The 25,773-nt window shown below is 41.5% G+C and overlaps 1 protein-coding gene across 1 annotated transcript; it reads right to left on the reverse strand.

Moving 5' to 3' along the window:
• Positions 1-24,699, reverse strand: KHDRBS1 (KH RNA binding domain containing, signal transduction associated 1). The gene is made up of 9 exons (XM_014837937.3): positions 23,965-24,699; positions 13,457-13,581; positions 12,208-12,324; positions 10,880-11,026; positions 5,746-5,879; positions 5,044-5,245; positions 4,474-4,541; positions 3,618-3,676; positions 1-1,341 (listed from the first exon to the last, which is right to left on the reverse strand). The coding sequence occupies exons 1-9, from the start codon at positions 24,344-24,346 to the stop codon at positions 1,244-1,246; spliced, it is 1,332 nt and encodes a 443-aa protein (XP_014693423.1). The 5' UTR covers positions 24,347-24,699; the 3' UTR covers positions 1-1,243.
• Positions 24,700-25,773: the final 1,074 nt, after the last annotated feature.

The following is a 25,773-nucleotide window of genomic DNA, read 5'->3' on the forward strand; positions in this document are numbered from 1 at the left end:
TTTACTTTGATTAAAAAAGGACTAAACTTTATTGACAAACTGCTGCAGACATTTTGACATAAGTTTAAGCTACCTATTTAGGCAGACTTACACATGTAGCATTTAATCTTCCAAGAACAAAATGGGAGGACGGTACAAATCCAATTAGGACTTTAACTTATGTACAAAGTGGATTTTGATTCCTTTTTCGTCCAGCTGCAGTGTCCCTTTTTATATCATGCTAGTGTTGAGACATACTTGACTGACTACCTTTCAACAGTTCAGTATTGACAACCGTCAACTTAAGAAAATCATCAGCTTTTGGCCCCCGTGTCCAAGTGAGCTTTTCATGGAGTGCAGAATCTCAAATGGACAAAATACTTTGTCTTTTTAAATACTGAAAATTTTAATTATTAGTACTATTACTGAAAGATCATGGCTAAAAAGCTCTGCATCAAATTCAATTCAGGTGGCCAGCCCCTCTCCCCCAATCAGCCTCTTCAAAACCTACTCCCCACTAAGTATCTCTCAACACTGTATGTCTGGGGCTAGATTTCAAAACCCACATAATGAAAAAGTCAGTTTTACAAACCTAATTTTGTTGTTTTTTTAAGTCAATTAACGTTAAAAATTGCATCAACTATTTAATTCATGAGGATCTTTCATATTAAAATTTAACCTTAAGATTCAACCGCCATGTGCTTTTAAAGGAAACGTTTTTAGAGACGTCTGAGCTCACTTTTACATGGTGGCACCTACTGCCGTTAACGTTTGTGATTTTAAATCTTAAACAGCCCTGAATTTTGAAATGTAGCCTAGTTTGGGATTCTGCAACTACAACTTTACGGGATGCCTCAAATCAAAACTAAGATAAAGTTAACAAGCCTTAACTTCAGAACCTTTAAGCAAGCAATGTCACTTTTGAAACTAACAGGTTTGTGGTGTTTTTTTTTACTCAACTTCTTTTTTTTATTATAAAAGGTACATTTCTGTTTATATTTAAACAACAAAGAAAAAAGCATCTACACACTTAAAAAATTAATTCGATATTCCTAAATCTATTTTAACTCATTTTAAAATACTACATACAGAAGCCAGAATGCAGAGTTAAGAATGGAGTAAGGTGGGGAGAAGAAGGGGACCACGAAGAAAAACACTTAGACAATTACTTGTCTGTTGTGGGTAAAGCAACAGGAATCCTGGGAGATACAAGAAATCAGTAACAACTTTGCTCATAAATGATATTTTCCCCTCATGTTTGTTTTTAATAACGTCCATATGGGTGCTCTCTGTATGCTCCCTTCACTGGCCTAGCTGGAGGGGCCTTCAGCGACGGCCTGGTCCCATTCCAGTCGTCTTGGCCTGTAGAGAAAGCAACAACAGTTATAAACTATGTGCCAAAGGCATTTTGGGATGAGCAGGGGCAAGTCATCCAGTAAAGATCACCAAAAAACACTGCTTTGCTTCCCATGTCTTGCCACTTCCCAGGTGGTCTTTGTTTTTCACTCTGCTTGGCCCTCCTGAGCAGCTTAGGCAATTTCCCAACTGTAGGGCAGCTCTGAGTGGACGGACAAAAGGAAACATTTCAGAAAGGGCTTAAAGTAATCTCCAGCAAAGAGGCTCCCCACAGGCAACATGATCTATACTCCAGTCCCTAAACCTCGATAAACCCAACACTGCTTGAGACAGTGAGGAAATCCATCTTGGTGGGTCTGCAGTGCCCTTTCCTGTTCCCACAGTAATCTAGCAGACAGCTTCAGGTAAAGCGACAACATCTCGAAGTCTTTCAAATCAGAAGGAGGTAGCTCCCTTTCCATCCAACAGCAAGTCTGGCTTCCCTGTGGAGAAGTAAGCAAGGGGCACATTTCATGAGGCCCCCTACCACAGCAGAGCTGGTCTACCGCTCTGGTGGAAGGAAGTAAAACCAAATTTGTTTACAGCACTGATAAGGAGAATTTATTATCTCCTTTCTTATGCCACAAAGTCCAGAAACACCAGACAACATGGCTGAGATTCTCAAATGGTTTTCCTTTGTGACAGGAAAAAGCCTGAGGGAGACGATTACTTACTTCTAGAGCTGACCTCTTATGAAAATGAGTTTTATAAGCTTCATAAGTTTATTTGTTCCACTCACCCCCATACTTTGTCCATGCCAGTTCATTCCTTAAGTAGTTCTCCAGCTGCCTACATTCACAAACATCTGCCTCCATCACTATAGGTCTAAAGCCCATGAGTGGATCTAAACTCGCACAGAACCCTATCTAAGCCTGTTTATACCCTTAGTATAATAGATATGTCCATCACTGTCCAAGTCGCTTTTGGGTACCAACAAGACAGTTTATTTTTCTAATTCTGTTTATAAAGGCAGAAATCAGAACAGATGAACTGTGGCAACATCATACCAGGAGCACAAGGAGCAGCCTGCCTCTTTCAGTCCAGTCTTTTCTCCAGCAAAACAGAAATGCAATTTAGTCAAACACATACAGAGGCCTCATTGTGCTGCCTCACGGATGGAGGGAAATACCCGGGGGCAATCATACTGCCCTTCTAAATAGTGGCATATGAGCAGTGCAGTGTTACTGATGGCACCTGTCCAGTACCATTTAGCTGAAACTGGTAAAAACTGTCTCCCTGGACAAGCAGCTGATTGGCTACTACCTACTGTGCTGAGGAGTCGAGCTGTTTGTCTGTCAGGGGGAGGCCCTAAGAAGCTCTCCCTTTTCCAGCTAGGGCTAAGGTGAGACTGTCAACTAGTATCTCAAGATGAACTGTCAAGTGCCGAGCCTCTTGCCAAGGACTCTGGAATTCCTTTAGGTATGCTGAAAATACCTCACATTTAAAACACTGCTCTCTGCATCCACTGCCACGTGGCACTCCCTCTGGGGCCCATTAACACAGAGCCATAACTGGCTCTTGAGGACACTCTTGAGCAATATGTTTTCAACCAAACCTCAGTGAAGGCAGTTTGGTCCTGCTGCCATTCCAGCCTCTAGCTCTCTTGGGATCAAGTACTTAGTTGAGATGTCTCCAAGACAATAAGGAGTTTGGTGCCAGTACTGAGCTGAATTGGCCCCTACAGCCTCTAATCTGAACCTAACAGACACTCTTCTTGCCCTCAACTTGCTCTGGCTAGCTACCATCTAGGTATCTAGATCCCTTTCAACTACTATGTCCTCTACATTGAGATTCTCTCCAATGAGATCCAAAGTTATTTTTTAAAATGAGGTGGGGCAGAAGAGTAGAGTTGGATATGATTAAATTCTTATTATCCACCAATATGGCCTAGGTATCAGCAGCAAAGGGCCAGCAACATAACTCAGGCATAGCCATCTCCTGGCCTAAAGTAAGAAAAAACATCAGCTTAAAAGTCTTCTGCTGCAACCAGGCCAAGCTGGACCTGAGCCCTGGTTTAGGACATGTGCATAGCACCCCTGCCTCACTTTAGGAGTCCCTCTTTCTACTACACACCCCAAAATTTAAATAAGAGGAGGACTCCTATTGTCATATCTACCAACATCTTGGCCTTCTAAACGTTTCCCCTTAGGTATATGACTGTCTGACCCCCAATAACCCAGTCACCAGCATTCTCTCAGGCACTTACTTGCACATTCTGCCCCACCACAGAAATAAAGACATACCATATGCTTCATAAGAATCTTGAACCTCCCCATGTCCATAGTCATAATATTCTGAGTCCCTGAAAGCCAAAGACAGGGTGTTAGAGAGCTATATAGCAACTACGTTTCAGTTTCACCTTTCTCCCAAATACTTCCATATTTCAGTCATTTTACTGTGCATGTAACACAGGAAAATGCTCACTCTGCCCCATCTCCAAACCACAAAATATTTCCACACATGCATATACTACGTACTCATAAAAAAAACTGTGACAACTATACCAAAGAAAAATGGATACCACATAATTTAAAGTGAAAGGGCTCAATCCAAAATTTGCCATCTTAACCACAGTGTATATACACATATATTCATAGGGCTCACTGGAACAAATAAACAAACATAAAAAGAACTGTTTTGTCCCCACTATAGAATGAGGAGACTCCCTTTCAATGAATCACCGATAAGACACATACACACATACACAAAAAACATTTTTTAAGAAAAGTGCAGAAAAGAACCTAAGTTATGGTAGTGGGATTCTAGTTTCCTTTTAAACTTTTATGCAACTTTAATGTGGCTGTGGTATTTTTTAATAATAAATCCAAACAATTTAAAGGCATTTTCCCCTTTGTTTCTATGTAGTTACAGCTCAGGAATTTTTCATCTGCTAGTCCCAGATTCTGCACTATAATTTAAGGTTCACAGTTATACAAACTTGCAGACCCAGGTATGTGCCTTACAGATGTTAAAAGCAGAGATACCCTCAAAAGGTGAGCCTTATTCTTCCTTAGAGGTGTGCTTACCTAAACCTCTCAGTTCCTCCAACTCCCTCCGCCCACCCCTAGGACATGAAACAACACTTATTGCCTGACTCACCCTTGGCTCTGGCTGTAATAGCCTTCGTAGCCTTCGTAACTCTGTTCTGCATATGTGTCATCATATCCCTAGAATGAACAAAATGCAATACAAAGTCAGAATCACAGAGCGGACGGAAGACAACTATATCCCATGCGAGTGCAGCAGGCTCTGGATGAAAAGAACAGGAATTCCCCTCCAAAATGTTAACACCTGTTGTGGAATAGTCAAGACAGAAAGGATTATTTTTTAAAAACTGAAACAAAACAACCAATTAAATAAAAAAACCCCTTCAAGTGAGGGTGGGAAATAAGGTATAAAGTTGAACTTCAGTATTATCAGTAGAGTAGTGGAAGACCCTTAGTAAAACACTGTACATCAAGCCCAGCTTATTTCCTGTTTAATCTACCTACACATAGTAAACCATGGTTAAAATGGAAAAATCTTATCATAGTTTAACATTCACTGCAAGAGAAGAGGGAAGATTCTGTATCTTACAAGCAGTCCCTGCCACCTACATCAAGGCCAAGTTTGACACCTTCCTCTGGCAACCTTCTAGGTATTGGGAAATGGTACACTGTACAAACTTACATATTCTTCATATGTTTCTGGTGCAGGTGGTGGAGGCAAAGGTATTCTCTGGATGCCTGCTGTCCGTGCTCTTGGTGCTGGAGCACCCCTCACAGTAGGTGGGGGTGGCACTCCTCGAGTCACAGTGGCACCTCTGGTGATGGCTCCTCTCACTGGTGTACCACGCACCAAAGCCCCCCGAGGTGGTCCAACACCACGGCCCCTGCAAAAAGAAAGTTTATTTTAAATGGAGATTTTTATGAATAGGCTACTTTTGTGTTCACATTTGTTTGCAAACTCCGGAGCCAGACAGGTTTTATGATGTCTTAGATAGACCATTATTAAAACAAAGAGAAATGTAGAGGTGGGTAAAGGACCCACACTGGAAGACACTCCAGTTCCCACAGTGGACCTGTGAATGTCTCATCAGTGGACTGCCTTGCAGAGTCTCAACACTCCTTAGAAGTCAGTCAGAAAAGATAAAATTCTAAAGTGAGAGACCATTTAAAAATGCTAGAACTGTCCAAAATCAAAAGACAAAAGTTTTGGCAGGACTGCTGCACTTGACTATGGCCAAAATGCCCAAGATCTAGAATTCCACCCTTGATATAACATACAAATCCTGAGACCCCATTCAAGTTGGAGATAAGAGCATCACTAAGAGAGAGATGCTATTAGCAGTCAAATTTACATCCTATTTCTGATAGTCTCCATTATTTTTACCTGGGAACAGGTGGAGGAGGTGGTGCAGCTCCCCGGCCTCTCACTGGCACCCCACGTCCGCGAGAGGGCTCCGGTACTCCATTCAGGTAGGAGAGCTCTAGAAACTGCTCCTGGCAGATATCGTCCATCATATCCTGAGAATGAAAGATAATGAGGAGTGTTGTACAATATCTCCACCTTCTGCTGAGAAGTCATCTAGCCCACATGAGCCTTGGAAACTAAGAATAGCTTTGTTTTTTTGAGGAAGACCAGCCCTGAGCTAACATCTGTGCCCATCTTCCTCTACTTTATATATGGGACACCTGCCACAGCATGGCTTGCCAAGTGGTGCCATGTCCGCACCCGGGATCCGAACCAGCAAACTCCAGGCCGCCGAAGCAGAACGTGCGCACTTAACCGCTGCACCACCGGGCCGGCCCCTAAGAACAGCTTTGACAGTCCAGATGAAGACTCAGGTAATTCATTCTCTGAAGTCAAATGGCAGCCTACCTGTCCATCACTTTGAGGAAAGTCTTGCTGGCAGACGCATTATTCAGATGAAGCTCTTTACGATGTGGCCCCTGCCTAGCTCTCCAGGTATCACCTCCTTTCAAGCCATGCTGAACAACCTGTAGTTCAGAACCTGGCGTACTCTTACACAACCATTCCTGCAAATAGTTTCCTCTTCCCAGAATAGTAAAAGCCACTACCACTAATTAAGCTCTGTGCACTGGGCACTATATAACAAGCTTTATAGAGATTTTTCAGTTTAATCTTCAAAATAACCCTGAAGTAAGTAGGCAGATCTTCCCATTTTATAGTTGGGAAAACAGATTCAGGAAGTATTAAATAACCAGCCTAAGGACACAGAGCTACTAAGTGGCAGACTAGATGTGAATTCAGAATTACCAGTCTCCCTCAAACTTGTCTTGACGCCAGAGCCTCAGCACCACCCTTAGAAGCACACAACCGTCAATCACTGAGAATATAGTGAGGGCACTGTATTTTTGGGAAGAGGCATTAGTATAATCAGATCCAAAGACTGAAGATGAAAAGTCTAAATAAGAACTCTAACCCTTCAATGAAATACATCAATGAGTGTTTCAAGACGAGCAATTAGTTCTTGACAGCTAGATTATGAAACAGATGAGTGCCAAAATAGAAACTTAGAAAAAATACTTAACTTTATCATGAAATATGATATATTTCTCTTTTGCTTTCAACAGTTTCCTTTATACCCTAAGCCTGCTTATGTCTGCTGGTATGAAGTGTTAAAAACTTTAATAACTATATATAGTCTCTATTCTTGTTTTTCCTTAAGATTATTTTGTTTCTTATTTTCAGAACAGTGTTCCAAATTCTTTAATCCACCAGTACTCCTCTAAGTGAAAGTATGTTTTCACAAATTTACAAATCTAGGTATTCTGAAGTAACATTTTACTTTAAATACACTTTACTTTAAATATATTTTAATCATGTTCATCTGTAAACTTGAAAACATATCAATATTCAAAAGTTTTTTTTTTTTGAGGAAGATTAGCCCTGAGCTAACTACTGCCAATCCTCACCTTTTTGCTGAGGAAGACTGGCCCTGAGCTAACATCCATGCCCATCTTCCTCCACTTTATACGTGGGACACCTACCACAGCATGGCTTTTTGCCAAGCATTGCCGTCTCTGCACCCAGGATCTGAACCGGCGAACTGTGGGCTGCCGAGAAGCAGAATGTGCGCACTTAACTGCTGCACCACGGGGCCGGCCCAATATTTAATTTAACTATTATTATAACAAAGCCAGAGAATTTTATTAGAGGTCACAAACACTGTAACTTTTTCATTTCATATATACAGTTTTAATACAGGTGAACATTTTTTTTTGAAAGATTTTATTTTTCCTTTTTCTCCCAAAGCCCCCTGGTACACAGTTGTGTATTTTTAGTTGTGGGTCCTTCTAGTTGTGGCATATGGGATGCCACCTCAGCATGGCTTGAAAAGCAGTGTCATGTCCGCGCCCAAGATTCGAACTGGCGAAACCCTGGGCTACTGAAGCAGAGTGGGCGAACTTAACCACTCGGCCATGGGGCCAGCCCCCCGGTGAACTTATTAAAAGACTCACCTATTTACTAACAATTTAAGTTCTGTGAATTTACTGAACATTTATTACTGTATTCTTATGACATCTTTCCTAACAAGCCTGCAGGAAACAGATTAGATGCCCCTTGAGTCCAATTATTACCAAAGCAAATATCACCCCATTAGCTAAAATGCCACATGTTGAATAATTCCTGGTAAATTATATCTCACACATGACAGTCAAGACATGTTCTAACTTTCCCAAATTAAGGACTTTATTATGAATTGCATAAAGAATACTCTATTATCTATCATATTTACACATTTTTTATATCATCTATCATATTTACCCATTTTTCATGAAATGTTGCTATTTTGTTGGACATGGACTACAACTTGAAGAAGTACAATGAAACCTATGTTTCTACAGTTCTCTTCGTTATCATCTAAAATGTATTTTTAAAAATGTATCGAAAGGCATTAAAGTCTTCACTAACTTGGAAGGCCAAGAATACCTCCATCTTGATTCTATGTCTTAAATAATTTCTTTAGAACTCTGTTTAAATTTAAGCTACACAGTCCCATAGTTCTGCAAGGCATGATGAGTACTTTTTCAGTAATTTTTGCATTGTAGATTATTACTTGCTGACAGAATCAGACAGGTGCATTATAAAAAACATCCCATATAACATTTTTTAGGCTACCTTTAAAAATCACTTACTAAAGGAATATATAAAAGCTTTCATAAAGCAAAGAATCTTCAATCCTGGTAAGCTGAAATCACTGCATTAACTTTTTATATTTAAATTTCTATAAAACTTATTTTATGGAAACTACATTTTTAAAAAGCAAAACTTGTTAGTCCTGAGTTCAATTTCATTTTTAACTCATTACTGGAATGTAATTAGATAAATCAAGTTACAATGTGTAAGAAGCCTATTTTGGCATTATAGAAGAAAATCTTACTAAAATAAAATGAACTATTAGAAAAAAAAAATTACCTGTCTCCAAAATCTAGGCTTTAAATCATTAGACTATATTGCCTTTTTTGTCCAACTGAGGAACTCGCACTCACTCTCACAAGACAGTCTAAAATATTACCTCTTTTGAAAAACCTTCCCTTGATGCCACCACCCTTACTTCCTCCACTTTACCCAAAGCACCACGTAGTTTTCCCTACCCACTTACCACATCTTTCTAGAATTATCTGTCTTTCTCACTAGACTGTAAGCTCTTCAGGAACCATTCCTGTATCTTTAGACCCAAGGCACAGTATTAGGCATCTACCAGATAGGGAACAAACGTTTGGGAAGAACAAGGAAACTGAGGCTCAGAAAGTGAAATAACAACTTGTCCAAGATGATGCAGATAAAGCTCCCAGTCCAGTGCTCTTCCTACCATCCCAGGAAGCCTCTCTGGTACAGTTAATGGTTCTAAGGGGAAAATGGAGGACTCTGGTAATGGATGCAAAAATAGGCTCACTTTTTTTCTTCACAAGAAGGAAGAACTGAGTCAAATACCATTTGCAAATCTTTTCACATATTTCCTGATGAGAGCCATTCAGTCTTACTACCTGAAGTATTTTTATATATCCCAGGTGACACAGCTTCAAGAACACAAGATTCTAGTCACCACAGAGAAATGCCCCACTCAACTCTTCACTCCCTCCTACCTTACACATTACTGCTCCTTGAGACTCACACTGGAGAATCAAGTGACCAGCGACAGTCCATTTGCTCAGATTCTTCCAACTGCCAAATCAACACTGAGGAAACCCAGATCTTCCAGGCAGGCATCTTTTTCGAAGATCCACTTACATGGGAGCCTTGAAAACCTATCCTTTTTGAGAAATATGCTGAGACTGATGACAAAGAGGAGATGACCATTCCCCTGTGGTCCTTCAGAAACTGAGTGGCTCAGGATGCTTCGATACAACACCTCAAAAAGAGTAAAAAGAATTTCCTCAAGGGAAAATTTGCCAGCTCTGAGTTTTTCTCTGGGATGTTTTAAACTGGCTGTTTCAGAGTGAACACTCTAATGATGAGTACTTGGAAGCGAAGCAGCTGCTGAGGCATCTGAGATAGTGCTGGCAGCCTTGGAGCTCAGCATTAGAGGCACACACTGCCTATAAATTTTTGCTCTACCGATTCTCACATCCTCTGACACATTTACTTCCAACTCCCTCATTTTACATAGACAAGAAAACCTAGAACTCTCTCTCACCTCCCCTTAGCTTTAGTGAAGAAATATGATGCTTACTCAATTCTAGTTGAATAGTATTCCAAATGCTTCCTAAGGTTCCAGATTCTCCTGTGGTTATTAAATATTCAACAGTCGTATGTTAACTCTGACAACCACCAGGGCTTGCTAAAAAGGCCAAAATTGCATCATTTTCCACTTATTCAAAGAACGAACCCTCTGAAACGTGACAGGTAACATGGTCTGTCTCAACTCTTTCTGGGCCTTAGTTATATTCTGAACGGAGCTGCACATCAGTTTGTTTCAACATCATCAACAGTCAAGCTTGTAACAATCAAGCCTCCTTCAAATCAAACTCTACTTGAGCAAACTCCTTCAGGAGAGAAAGCCCTACATGTACCCAGGTCAGAATTTAATCCAGTAACACTTTACATATATAAGCTTCTTGCTACTATCCTCTAGACTCTTTAGTGTCTAGAACACAAACCCTTGAATGCAGGGGGTTTATGACCCTCTTAGTCATTTTCCTATCATAACCTCTCGGTTACACACTAGTACCAAAATACTCAGCTCAGTGAAGACCCTGATAAATCTTTGTTAACCAGATGTTAGCATCCCAGACACATGTGGATTCAGGATACTGACAACAGATACTGGTATACAATTAAAACCACACTGGACAAGGAAGGGTAGAGTGGCCTTGGGGCACAGTGCTTTGAGAACTAGGTACAAGTAATGGATGACCTCAGAAATATAAACACAAATGCAGAATTTGGTATGCAATTTCGGGTTATCAGAGAACTTGGTTGATAACCCCTGCCTTGGCAACAGCACAAAATCCCAGATCTCTCTTGCTCAAAAGACACAGGATATGGATTTCCTTACTGGTACTAGAAACTTCTTGACTTCCTCCATAGCATGGGCCATAAGAGCATAAGCCTCACATGGCGGTCCAAAGACTTCAATGAAGACATGCAGATCCATATTCAAGTGGGCATATTTGGGGTCTCCACCTTTGCGCAGCTCTTCCTCCTATGGAAAACAGAGAAAAACATCACATCACACGGATTAGAAAATGATACCTTCACCTCAAGGCAAAAGGAACATCAAGAAATAACCTCAACATCTAAGAAAAGCAATAAAAGTGTAGGAAGAAAGTAAAAAAGCTCTGGAGAATAGTAATTTAGACAACCTGCTAAATCTGCAATTGGTCTGCTGCTGAAAGTTAACTGTTGTCTTGAATCCCCCATGTATTCACTGGAGCTCTTATTACAAGGTATAGAAGAGACAAACTTAATACTGGTCTCCATGCAGATAACTGCCCTTGTCAAGCATTCATTCATTCATTCATTCATTCATTGCCAAATTAATCACCAGCTCTTCTTATCTGCGTAAATAGTCTGGGAACTCAAGTTCTAGGGGAGGAAAGAAGTCAGGACAAAGAGAAGGAAATCTCATTAGCTAGAATAACACACCTCAGCCCTGACTGTATTCATCTAGTGAGAAATGTGACTGGACAAAAGAAGAGGGTCTGAGAAAACAATGTTCATCAATTAGGCTGCATAAAAGGAAACCTGAGTCAGTTTTTAGGCTGCAGCAGTATGTCTCATTTAAAAAGCTTATCCTAGAAGGCTAAGACTGTTCTGTTTTGGTGGGAAGTTTCTTGGCACTTACAAAGAGTATGGGGCTATGGCATGAAAAAAACAAAGATTAGGTTCTGCTGTCAGGATTGCTCAGAGTTCCTGTTGGAATACTTTCTTTTAGTGGGCCTCACATTCCAGCTGGCTGTAAAACAAACCAGCCAACTAATCCTCAGATTCACCTGCACTCACAACACTATTGTTCTCACTTTCCCATGTTACCAGAAAGGGAATATGCTGTTCACATTTTACTGTCTTTAGTCTGGCTAAGTTTTAGAACCTCCTTCCAAGCTTTCACAGATACGCTTACTAATGCCAAAGTCGCTACTGCTGTTTCCATTACTATGCAGTCAAAAGTCAGGAAGAAAACAATCACCAGGGCACACCTTGGTTCTTCCAGGGTTGCCAATCAAGTAAATTAATTTGGTCTATAATCTCTTAACATCCAATGCTAATTTAAAGGAGTCACACTCTGTACATATACAAGTGCTGGCTCCCATAAGGCAGCCATACTGGACTCTGGCTACTGAAAAGGTATGCAGGTATCCTCTTGCCTCACTAACGTGAGCTTACCTTGGCTTTGTCTCTCATCGAGCCCTTTCCCAAAACAGAAATCTTTGCACCAGTCTCTTCTTGCAGTCTTTTAATTGTATTCCCTTGTGGTCCAAGGATCTTTCCCACAAAATTGAACTGACAGAAAATAAAAACAGATTTCTAAATACATATGGTCCTATAAAACATTTCCGTGTGTATTTATCTCATTTGTCCTCAACAACCCTCTAAAATAGAGTATTACCATTTCCATTTTACTGAAGGATATTCTGATGAAGTAATTAGCCTAAGGTTATACTAAAAGCGGCAGTTCCTAGACTTGAATTCCGGTTTCCTGATGTAGTCTGGTGCTCCCTCCATAATATCACACTGTAACCCTTTTTACTTCCCTTTGTACTTTAACATACATAAACATTTTTAAGGCAGTTACCTCAGAACAGAAGAGACATATGGCACCTTTGGTAGCACTGGTTTAGTAAACTAAATATAACTGACTGCTTTCCCAAAAAAAGGAAAAAAGGAGGAGAAGGAAAAGGAGAAGGAGGAAAGGGAGGAGGCAGACGAGGGTGGAGAAGGGGGAGGAGAGAGGGAGGAGGGGAGGAGAAGAAGAAAGCATTTATTTAAAAGTAAAACTTTGAGTAAGAAATAAAATTAACTCATCCAGTCAAGGATTTGTGTTATATTTCCTTTATTTAGATTTCAGGTCAAACTTCTGACAGAGAGCAACTCCTCGGGGTTCACTTTTTTCCCTTTGAACTTGGAGCCTGAACAAACATTTGAGAAAGAAACACTTTCTTCTCTCTTTTTAAGGAAGATTAGCCCTGAGTTAACAGCTGCTGCAATCCTCCTCTTTTTGCTGAGGAAGACTGGCCCTGAGCTAACATCTGTGCCCATCTTCCTCTACTTTATACGTGGGACACCTGCCACAGCATGGCTTGCCAAGCGGTGCCATGTCTGCACCTGGGATCCGAGCCAGTGAACCCCGGGCTGCCGAAGCAAAACATGTGAACTTAACTGCTGCGCCACCCGGCCGGCCCCAAGAAACTCTTTTTGATAATAAAACGATGATTATATTTCCTTCCTGGATGTAGCTAAGCTATTAGTTATGGACTTAGATGTTTCAACTGCCAAAAACAGGTACTACAAGTATGAGAGAAGCTTCACAGGCTTAAGTTTCTGATACATCACAATCTCCAGAAGTCTTTATTACAGCCCATGACTCTTGCATCTACAAAGATAACTCAAAGAAGTGAGGCCCTTTTTGCCTTACCTTGGGATACTGCTTGACAGGTATCAGTACCCGCTCCTTCAACTTCATGTTCTTGTGAGAAAATAAATCCAAGTAATTCTCCTCATCATCCTTTTTTGAATCCCCTTTCTGAATCTTCTCAATTTCTGAATAGGACAAATAGAATTTAATTTACTTTTCTTCTGGTAAATAAAGGCAAATCTCCAAGTCTGCTTACAGCAATAACATGGAGTGCTGTATAATGAGACCAAATAGTTCAGAAGAATGTGCTAATTTTAGATACAGACTGGCTGAAAGCACCAAAGTTATACGAAGCTGACTAGAAAACCCAAAGCCTGCTTCTAACAATAGCAGTTTGCTCTTCCACCCCCACCTGAAGACTGTACATGGGACACATTCAAATGTTTCTTAAGAATAAATGGATTTTTACAAGACTAATGGGGTGAGGATGGGGAAAAGAAATGGACTAAAAAAATAAAAAATCTGCACCAAGAAAAAACACAAAGTCATATATTTATGAAGAAACAAAAGTCAGTAATTTAACTATATGATGGAGCGTCCAGTTAAAACCCTACTTTGACAGTGGTGCTTTGGATAGTAGTAGCCCTTAAGAGTTTGAAAGACCCGGCTCTTAACTCTGCCACTCACTAGTTGTGTGAACTCTGAAAAGTTATTTAATTGTTCTGAATTTTGGTTTCCTTATTTGTGAAATGGAGGCAATATCTACCTCATGAGGTTGCTATAAAGACAATAAAATAACATACATACACACGCTAATTAAAGCCCATTTCTTAGGAAGAGCTTAATATACAGTCAACATTATCTAGCCCAAATTCAGTTTATGTCCTAAAGTAAAAAAAAAAAATGCACCAAGATACTTTGAACTCGCAGGTAAAGACAGTTTCATCAGAAAGAACTTGAATATCCAAAACAATTTCCTATCATTGGGGAATTTCATTCATTCAGTGATTGCAAGTTTGAGAGCTTCCTGTGGAGAGGCAAATGAAGGGAGAGATACAGGTATGATCATTAACCTCTACGCAACATTTACTAAGAACCAGGCATCTATCCTGCAAAGCACAGGAGATACAAGAGAACAAGTCAGATATGGTCCCCATCTTCACTAGGTTTATACACTAGTTCCCAGTCTATGAAGCTGGCCATGAAGTACAGTTAAGTAAAGTGACAAGAGTACCAACAGAGACGGGGCAAAGTGTGCAGGCAATGAACAAAAACTAAAAGGTTATATAGTGCACTGCGAACAGTCAAAATAAGAAATTGATACTCCCTAAAATCACTGGAACATTCTAAATAACACAGAATTTTCTCCTCATAATATTCTCACATTGTGTTTCTATCTTCTACAACTTTAAGGCAAAGGTTCTCAAACTTGCCTGCATCAGAATCACCTGAAGGACTTGTTAAACTAGACTGCTGGGCCCCAACTCCAGCCTGGGATTTGTATTAGGGATTTACAGTTCTAACAAGTTACCAGGTGATGCTGGTATTGCTGGCCTAGGAACCACACTTTGAAAACCAGTGGTTTAAAGGTATCCAGATATACTACCTCAAACACATTCTGCAAATCTACACCTTTAACTGTTAGTTTAAAAATAACTGTTCAGACTAAGTTCAGCTGTGACATACACAGATGAAAGAAAGTTATTTTGACTCTGACAGACTTCATAAGAGTTCAGAATTTCAAACTGAAGAGTTCTGTTTATTAAACAACCTAATTTCAGATGTTATAGTATTTGGTGAGCTAACTGACCCACTTAGGCCCAAGAGCACATACTCCCTGTCTTTTTGACAATTAATACTGCTCATTATATTGATTATTTTTTTAAGGAAGAGCCCTGAGCTAACATCTGTGCCCATCTTCCTCTACTTTACACGTGGGAAGCCTGCCACAGCATGGCTTGAGAAGCGGTGCGTATGTCCGTGCCGGAGATCTGAACAGGCAAACCCCAGGCCACTTTCCACCAAAGCGGAGCACTCGAACTTAACTGCTATGCCACGGGGCCAGGCCCAGCATACTGTAAATATTCTTAACTAAACCTTTACTCCTATGAGAAGAACTGTAAATGACAGTGCTCTTCACACTCCTATGTTTCATTGCTTGGAATAGAAAACAAATTTGACCTTAAAATTAACAGACTAAATGCTTCATTCAACATCCTGTTTGTTTGCTGTTTTCCTGGTGGTATATCCTGACCTCCACCCCTTCCCACCTACTGCTAATAGTAACTTTTTCTAGCCACTAGTTTTGAGACTACCATCTCTGTATACATCTCCTCTTGAGCTTCCAGGCTGGAAAACTGGGTGCTTAACCATCAAAAGTCCTAAAGGAACAAGTCACATTTCTGATCTGAAAACATCACTGAAGAGATTCTAAAAATGTGGAACAGGGGCCAGCCCAGTGGCCCAGCGGTTAAGTTCACACATTCTGATTTGGCGGCCCAGGGTTTGCCAGTTCGGATCCCAGGTGCGGACATGGCACCGCATGGCAAGCCATGCTGTGGCAGGCATCCCACATATAAAGTAGAGGAAGATGGGCATGGATGTGAGCTCAGGGCCAGTCTTCCTCAGCAAAAAGAGGAGGATTGCAGCAGATGTTAGCTCAGGGCTAATCTTCCTTAAAAAAAAAGAAAAAGTAGAACAAATTACATACTTCATTTTATCTATGTCCCTGTGTATCCTAATTGCTATCATCTAGTTAGGCCCTTCAGCTGCATTTTATACCACTTTCCAGAAACTTTACTTGGTCAGTGCAGGAAGATAAGACTCAAAGTCTGTTAATCTGCTGTACTCCTACAGGAAGCAGGGCTGCAAAAATTGAACCCAGCAGAAAGGTTTGTTTATATGCATTGTAATGCACCCTGTAAATTTAAGGCTTTTCTATAACATGGATCCTTCTGCAATATTTTGAACTAGTCAGATCTTAAATAGAATCCCTTTCCAATTTATCTCACAATTTAAAAAACAATATTAAAGTATTTTTAGAGAATTCAAAGAATAACAATTTAAATAAAACAGAACTGAAAAGAGAGAATCAGGAGGAGTTTATCAGACAAAACAAAAGACTAAGAGGCAACCCGAGCCTTCAAGAGGGTCATCTTCCATGTCCGGAAGGGGAAGGACTGAACATTCATTCAGTGCCTACTATGTCTCAAATACTGTACAAATATTACCTCATATATCCTAAAAAATTACTCAGTGAGGTAGCTGGTACTATCCCCATCTTATAATTGAGGAAACAAACTCAGAGAAGCTAAATCTCTAAGCCACAAAGCTGTTACAGTACCAGAATAAGGATTAAACCTAGATTTTCTCTAACTTCAAACCTCATGCTTTTATTATTGCCTCTCAACGAGGGGATTGTAGGGGAAGGGGGCACTTTATTTAAATAAGAGTGAGCTGATTTTGTAAAATTCTAGGAAGTTTATACCCTTAGACACTGTCATGTGCTAAAAGCAATGAAAGGGCTCTGTGGGTGCCTCAGATGTTCAGTTGCCTGATCTCGCTTTTCTTTTTCTTTTCAATTCTATATTTCTCTCCTTGGCCTCACTTCTCTTGGAGAGCCAGGAGCAGGCTGTAATGGGAAGGAAAAAAAAAATCAAAGAGAAGCTTCACCAAAATGGCTTGCCCTCAGGCAAAAGTACTTCTAGACAACTTTGTTGAAACTGACTCCTTTGAATGATCTTTGCCTGGGCCTCGGGAGACCCTGGATGTCCTAAGAAAGAAAAGCTCAGGTGTAAACAACACATAGAGGGACCCACTTATTTCCTAGCCAGATGTCTACAATAATCCTATCTTATTTCCAGTGCCTTTTACATGTCTGGAATTTTGTATTTATAACCAGAAATATCCTCATTTAATAGGTAAAGAGCCCTGGGCTCAGAAAAGTTATATAACTTGTCCAAGATCACACAACTAAATAGCGACAGAGCAAGTATTTAAACTCAGGTTACTCTTTACATCAGTCAGCAAATTCAACTTATCTTGTGGCATTTCTTTTACTCTTTTACTGTAACTTAATTTTTCCGTTTTTGGTAGGTCCTATCACAACCAGACTGTAAGCTCCGAAGGATGAGGACTGCTTCTTAAATGCCTGTCTCAGAGCAAAAAGCACGGGTTTTGAAGCTAGACGGAACTGAGTTTAACTCCTAACTCTGTTACATGCTTTGTGTGTGACCTCAGGCCAAGTCATTGGACCTCTCTTAGTCTTCCCTTCTTACTTTTAAAAAGGAAGATAGAGGAGAGAGAGATTTAATGAACATGGAATGTTAATACTAGAGAAGTCTGTAAAAATTATATACAAATTTTATCAACTGGACTGGCTTAACTAAACAGATTACCACTACATTCATTAACTGAACATATGATAAAGGCTGCATAAAGAGGAAGACAATGGTCAAGCTTTCAGGTGTCCAGAGATAGTGTTTGTAGGAGGGCAAGAGTCACAGGATATGTGCTTCAAAAGGTCAGGGGTCACGCCCTCCTCTAGATTGTCAATGCACTTGGTTCATACTTCTAACCACAGTACTCCTTCCCCTGTTAATGATTTCTAGACCCCTTCCATCACTAAACTGAGTGTCTGCCATTCTTAGTACAATGCCTCAGTCACAACAGGCATCTAGAAACGTTTACTGAGTGAAAGAAATGGACTATTAACATCTCCAAATTTCCGCAATGATTCATGCGACTTTATCATCCTCAAATTTATAATTCTCTGTCCTATACCTTTTCTGTTGGCACCACCTTTTGGAATCACAAGTCCACTAAGCTTACTATCTTTGTATTTAAAAATTTCTATTCTTTTTACTTATCAAATTACTTACTGTTTTAAGAAAGAGCACAAAGCAATAGGTTTCTTAATTATTTTTGGGTCATGGTCCCCTTTGAGAATCTGAAAGCTACAGACTAGCTCCCCAGAAAAAACAGACTCTATCTTGCATACAATGTTGACTGATGGTGGGTATTGGTTCAAAAAAATCCCCCAAAGCCTGAGTTAGGAGCCCTCTAAAGAGCTCAACTCTAACATTTCAGGATAGTGGCAAACTCTCTTACGGCATATTGACCATGGTCTCCCAAATCTCTTCTTAGGGCACAACTTAAGAGTTTAGGGCTTTTTTAAAACAACTTTTTGAGATAGTTGTAGATTTATATGTTGTTTTAAAAAATAAGAGCTCTCATATACCCTTCACCCAGTGTTCTTCATAATATTTTGCATATCAATAATACAATATTGTAACCCCAAAATTAACATTAACACAATCTATTGACTTTACTCAGATTTCACCATTTTTCATGCACTTCTTTGTGCGTGTGTTTAGTTCTATGGAATTTAATCAAATTCATGTCACCACCACCACAGTCAAGTTACAGAACAGTTCCATCACAAGGAACCCTTGTGCTACGCTTCTATAGCCACAGTCACCTCCCTCCATCTCTCCCTCATCAACTAATCTGTTCTCCATCTCTATTATTTTGTCTTTTCAAGAATGTTAAATTAGTGGAATTATATAGTATGTGACCTTTTGAGATTGTCTTTTTTCACTCATCATAATTCTCTTGAGATTCATCTAAGTTGTTGCAGTTATCACTAATTCACTTTTTATTGCTGAATAGTATTCCATGGTATGGATGTACTACAGTTTAAGTATTCACCTATTTGAGACATATGGTTTGTTTCCAGTTTTTGGCTAAATGAATAAAGCTTCTATGAACATTCATGTAAAGGTGTTGTGTGAACCTAAGCTTTAATTTTTCTGGGATAAATGCCCAAGAGTGCAATTGCTGAGTAGTATGATAAACACAAGTTTAGTTTTGTTTAAAAAATGCTTTATCAGAGAAATATGTACACTAACAATATTTTAGTTAACCTTGCTAGTATTATGTTCTATAAAAATAGTATTGTACTGCACGTATGACGCCTTACGGGTCTTACTTTTTCACTTAACATTAAATTTCCAAGATTTTTCCCTATTGTTGCATGTCACTGTATTTTTCATTTTCACTGTTGTATACATATTTCATTTTGAAAACCTCACGGTATCCAGCCAATGATGAAACAAGTTGCACCATTCTGTGAACAAGGTGCACCACTTTATGAATGAGGCATTCACGTGCAAAAGTTTCTTTGGGCATATTCCTAGGAATAGTGTTGCTGAATTTTAAGGCATTTGAATGTTCAGCTTTCAGATGAAATGCCAAACTGTTACCCAAAGTGGCTGTACCAATTCACACTTCCACCAGCAATGTTTAAGAGTTCCTTCTAATTCACATCCTCTCAAGCCCTAAGTCTTATTTAACTTAATTGTTGTCAATGTAGCAGGTTTTCATTATTTTCCTGTCTCCAAAATTTTTTTTTCTCATTTATCTTCATTTACTCTTTCAGCTACTTTATAGTCAACACGTCAAGTTGGAAAAATAAATCCAACTGGAATTAGTTTGGAAAATGCAAAAAAATCAACATGTTAATTTAAAAGTTCTGTCATCTTTATAACACCAGTTCTTCCCTGACCTCCCTACTCCCGCCCAGGACATGGCATATTTTTCTTTTCAGATCTTCCTTTATCACCTTCAGTAAAAATTTATTTATCACATACTGATAATATGTGATCCCAATATTCCTCATCTATAATATTGAGATAAAAATTCTTCCTACCTCACAGAATGGTCAAGGAAGATGGAATTAATGAGTAGTATACCTTATGGCACATGTTAACATGCTCTACAAAGGTTAAATATTATTGTTATTGTTTGTTATAATTATTTATATACATTTTGAACTCATTTTTATTGCTTATCCCCAGGTATTTGATAGTATTCTAAAAATGAGATCATTTCGTCAATTCTTTCCTAATTGGCTACTGCTCATGTATCAGAAACCTACTGATCTGTACATCTTTATTTTGTAACTAGCCACATCACTGACCACGTTCCTGGGTAAATAACGACGAAGTTATTGCAAATAGTGATAACTTCTGCTTCTTTCTTTCCTAATATTTATACTTATACCTATACTTGATCTATATTCCTTTGCAATTCCACTTTCTGGTTTTAATAGGTTTTGCTAGCCCTGTAGAATGAAATGGGACCGTCTAGATATATTTCTGTAGTATACTGTAAATAAAATAAAGGAATTAACTATTCTGACGTTTCCATAGACTTTGTAAACATTCTCCACTGGGTGCTTTTGGAAGACAGATTTCTGAGTTTCCTTTCAAGATCTTCTGAGGATTGTTAATCTACTCAAAAATGCTTACTTATTCCTGAGTCATTTATACTAACATACATTTTCCTAACTTTAGGAAGCAGAAAAAGAACACTGATATACATAAAAGCACCTTACGTATATTACGTAAATATTTAACACAGATAATGTTATTTTTGTTTCAGAAAACAAGCATGGGTATCTTGAACCCTTGCATGTCTGCAACTGCTTTTAATCGTCATCATAGTTGAATATCAATTTGGCTAATACAGAAGTCTATATTTAAAATTGAAATCCCTCAGAATTGTGTTGATATTTTTTTATCATGCAATGAAGAGGAATATTAATTTGTCAAATATTTAGTAAGAGGCCACTCTGTGTGGCACTCTTCAAGGAACAGGAGAGACAGCAGTGAACAAAGCAGACAAAAGATCCCTGCCCTGGTGGAGGTGGCATTCTAGCCACGAAGGAGAAGGGGTGGTCAACAAACACACACATAACTACAATACATGGTGCATCAGATGCTGATAAGTGCAAAATAAAGTAAAGCTGGGAAAGGGACAGAGAGCTGTGTGGTGGTAAAGCAAGAGTGGTCTGGGTCTTGTGGCACCTCTTGGGAAATGGGTAGAGGTACCTGGAGGAGTCAGGGTCCCAAGTGCTAGGCTCTGCTCTCTGTTTCCTTCTTCTTCTGTATCTTGGCCTCGTCATCTTCACTGCTCTGTTAGCCAGCACTCTGATGCATTCAAATAGATTTCCTTTTAATATTTTGTCCAATTAATACAAAATATTTTAAGTTCAATTTGTTGCTGGTACTATAGTGGGGGTAGAGAGGATTAGGTGTGTGGATCCAGACTTGGACTGACTTCAAATCCTAGTTATGCCGTTTCCTAATTTTGTTACCTTAGCCACAGTATTTAATCTCTGTGTGCTTTGGTTCTTCATCTGTAAAAGTGAGGATAAGATAACTTCCTCGAAGTATTGTCATGAAGACTTTAATATTTGATGTAAAGTGCTCAACCAGTGCCTGGCACAAGAAACGTTAGCTCTATTTTTCTTACATGTATCCTTATCAGAGCTTAGATACTACCAGTCTGTCTTCTCAGAGTCTTACTTCCTCATAGTTGGTTGACTTCATTACAATCCCTTTTCCAGATCATTCAAAAATACCTTAAAAGCTGGGTCCAATATATATCAAGACTTATCCATGCTAAGAAGTATCCATATATTCCAAATCTGTTCTCTCAATAAGCCAGCATTACCACAATCCCATTTCTCCAATTAAAATTTCAGTTTGCTTAAAAAAAAAAAAAATCAAAAGAGCCCAAGTTAAAAAAGTTAAAAAGCACTCTCTTGTAACAGAAGTTACGCACTGAGAGAAGCGTGAAAATTATAAGTAACTTTTAAGGATCAATAGTTTTTTATGTTTATCCTAAGAAACTACCTTTTACTTAAAAGAGAAACACCACGCTGGGCACCTGATGTGGTCAGAAAGGCAAAAAAACACCTTGTGTTTTCATACCTTTTTCAGAATCATGGATTTACAACTACAAGGAAACTGTGGTGACGTGCTATCTATTGACAATAGGTCAAAATGTCAGAGAACTGAGCTAGTGCTTTTAGACATCATTTAATCCTCACAACTCACCATCCCACTTTACAGATGAGGTTACTGGGGTTCAGAGAATTTCCTAGGAGCAGGTAACTAGTTAATGGTCAGAATTTCAAACCCAAGCCAACAACTTCAAGTTTGAAGGTTTGTTACCCTATTTTCACGCTTTTAATCTGGACTGATTAAAGATTTGAGGAAATAAAAACTAGACTACCACATCAATCTTTACCATTTAGTCTGACATGCCTAAATCTGCATGTATTTGCTTTCAGATTCAAACACCTGGTGTTTGCTATATGCAAGACGTATGAAAAATATAAAGATAAAAGGCAATCTTTGCCCTCAAAGAGCTTGCCAGAAGGACACAATGAACGGGTAATGTTTCAAACAATCTGACTGTGTTACAGAACAGCAAAGCACTGAGCTGAAAATATAAGCAGTTTATAGAAATATTTTTATTCTTGAGCACTGCGCGCTTTGTTCATTGTGTTTAAAAGTAAAGACCCTTTACCAATGTTGGGAGATAGAGAACAAAGGGAGGGAAATGATATTTTCATAACCATCCGTTCATTCTATCGACCTTGCCAAAGAGTCCAACTACTCATTCAGCGTTGAAGGCTGTGAATTTTTACTCGCTTAATAGAATCTAGGTATCATAAGAAATACTTATTAAAACGTTTTAACTAGAAGTGAGAGCAAAACAGACGGCTTTAGGGAGAAATCAGAGCGACTAGGTGATTGGCCGGCGCCGAGCAGGAAAGGAGCGCTGGTCTACAGACAGAGAACAAAGACGACTCCTACTCTTCCTCCTCTGTTTCACTCCTGAAGCTCAAAGGAAAACACTAAAAAGACCAAGCCTTTCAGGTAGAAGCGTCGTGCAACTTCTCTCAATTTTTGTCCACCTCACTGGAAATGTCATGCACACCACCTTTTCCCTCCCTCTAATCATCTCATTTCACTGTCTCTAGGGCTATTTTTCCTCTCCTTGAAGGATGAGCCCACGGTATAAAATAAACGGATCCAACCTTCCGGCTCCGTAGCAATTATCATTTTATCGGCCGAAGTCGGAAATCGGAGTGGGGAAACATCAAGCTCCAATTCCCACAGGTTGCTCCTGCCTCGGAGCAACTTCAGCTTCAGGACCGCTAAGTCCCCCCCCACCCCGGCCCCTGCGACCGCGGCGCGCTGGACAGGGCACCTGAGCCTCACCCCGGCTCACCTGGGCTCTCCCTCCCCGCCCCCCACTCCGGCCCTCCCCGCTCGGGCTGTCTTCACCTCCTACACTCTCCCTTGAGGCGCCTGCCGCCACCCGAGATCAAAAGAGCTTTCCCTTTGTGGGGAAGAGGGAGATAAAGGTTCATTTCTGGAAGCATCGGAGCGCTAGCGGCGCCGGGCAGCTGCCAGGGGTGGGAGGGGAAAGGGTCGGCAAGGGGGCGGGGAGCTCGGCGCTATCCATCAAGATCTTTGCGCTAAGAGATCGCTAAGCCCCCTTCGGGCCTCCTCTGCAGCCTAGAAATCCCCCCCTCGCCCCTGCGCGGGGATGGGAAGGTGGGATCCAGGCTCCCGAGCATGAGGATGAAGAGGAGAGGCGAAGGGGAGTTCACGACTACCTTAGACCCGAGGGGGCGGGAAGCGAGCGGAACAAAGCCGCTGCCTCCCGTGCCCCCGGACGCCCCCGAGGGACCCCGGAGGCCGGCTCACCTGCGGTCAGCAACTGCATGGCGTGAGTGAAGGACGGATCCAGCGAGTCCTTCTCGGCCATAAGTTCGGGCAGGTACTTGTTCTCCGGCTCCATCTTGACGGAGGCAGTGGCTGAGGGGGGCAGCAGCGGGGTCGGCGCCGGACCGCCCACTGTCGCGTCGGGACCCGTGGCCGAGGGCGGCAGCAGCGGTGGCGGCTGCGTGGCGGGCGAGGCCCGGGCGCCCCCCCGGGAGCCCCCTCCGCCTCCCCGAGACCGGTGAGGCAGCGGCGGCTGCCGAGACGGCGCCTGACGCACTGAGGGGTGGGCACCTGAGGGGTCCATGGAGCCGCTGCGGCCCGAGGACCGGCTCATGCGGCCGGCGGGGTCGTCCCGGCGCTGCATTGGGGAGGATGTGCGATCGAGGGATCGAGGAAGCGACGCGGCAGCGGCGGAGGCCCCAGCGGCGGTTGGCGGGGGTGGGAGAGCCGGTGCGACGGCGACCGAAGCCGACCCGAGCGACCCAGCGAGAGAGAGCACCGGAAATGAGGCGGCGCGCGTGCGCAGCCAGCCACCGGCACCGCCCTTGGGTCTCTCCGCGGAGAACAAAGTCCCCGGTCGGGCCACGGCGCTTGCGCACCGCCTCGGAGCCCGAAGAAGTCGCCTCCCCGCTCCCTTTTTCCGTCCGAGCCCGCCAGGCCAGAGCTCTGTGCGCGTGCGCGGGTGGCCGCGGGCTCCGTTCGTTTTCTTTTCCACGTGACTCGGCGCTAGCGGGACACGTGTCTCCTCCCCCTCTGGCCGAGTGCGCGGAGGGGGCGGGGGCTGTGGAATGTCTTTGTCTGCACGCGGGCCCGCGGAGTGTGGGGCGGGAGACCTGTTACTCGCGGGGCCACGCCCCCTCCAACGGCTGAGCCGCTGCTGGGGGGGGGTGGGGGCTGTGCTTAATAGAGTGGATGGGGGCAAGGGGGAGAGGGGGCTTCTCTGAAGCATGGAGATAAAAGGAGACCCGCCTGGGAACCAGAGAGAATTGAGGCCGTCTAAACAGGAAGGGAGGAAGGAGAGAGGAAGAGACAGGGCACAGGGGAGACTAGGGGTGAAAAAGCAACCGCTGAGGGAGAGTCTGACGCAGGGGTGAGGGGTGGAGATGAGGAAAGAGAGCTTGGAAGAGAAATTGAGGAAGGATGGGTCAGTGGGAAGACTGAAGGCTATTGCAGGACTTGAACTAAGAGGTGAGGTTCAGATTAGAGACCTGAAATCTAGCAAAGGGCACCAGACCAAAGCAGGTTACCCAAGAAGTCGTATCCCACGGTTTCCTGTATAGTATGCTCTAAAACATTTGCCGTTGTTGATCAGAGAAGTCGTCTTAAAAGATGAAGCGTTTTAGCTCTTTACATATAGTACTGCTTTCTGCTGACTTAAGTGTTTCTTCGCAAAAAAAGTGGGGTAGAGGCCAGGTCCTTGATCCCTGATGGTTGCATCATTAGGGTGGTTCCTTATACGGATGTGAGTGCGAATCCTGCCTTTGTGGGCCCTTCACAATGGATCGTTTCAGACTTGCTCAAAGAAACAGACTCTTACTACTGCTCTCAAGGCCAAGGTATATAGTCGACAGTCTCCCACAGCATTCTTCTCATCCTGGAGGGCTATATGCAAAAGGAGCCTAGGTCTCTACTCTCCCATAAATTCTCAGAGACCTGGTGCCTTCTCTAACCCTTCCTTCCCTCCACAGATTTTGCTTCCCCCCATTCAAAGCGCTTACTCCCGTCCCTTTCCCTTCTGGATCAGTTCCCCTAAGAAGCCCACGCTTTTCAAAAGCATTTCTGGAAATTGTC

Source organism: Equus asinus, chromosome 5, assembly GCF_041296235.1.
Source record: "Equus asinus isolate D_3611 breed Donkey chromosome 5, EquAss-T2T_v2, whole genome shotgun sequence".
In the NCBI taxonomy this organism is placed as follows: Eukaryota; Metazoa; Chordata; class Mammalia; order Perissodactyla; family Equidae; genus Equus; species Equus asinus.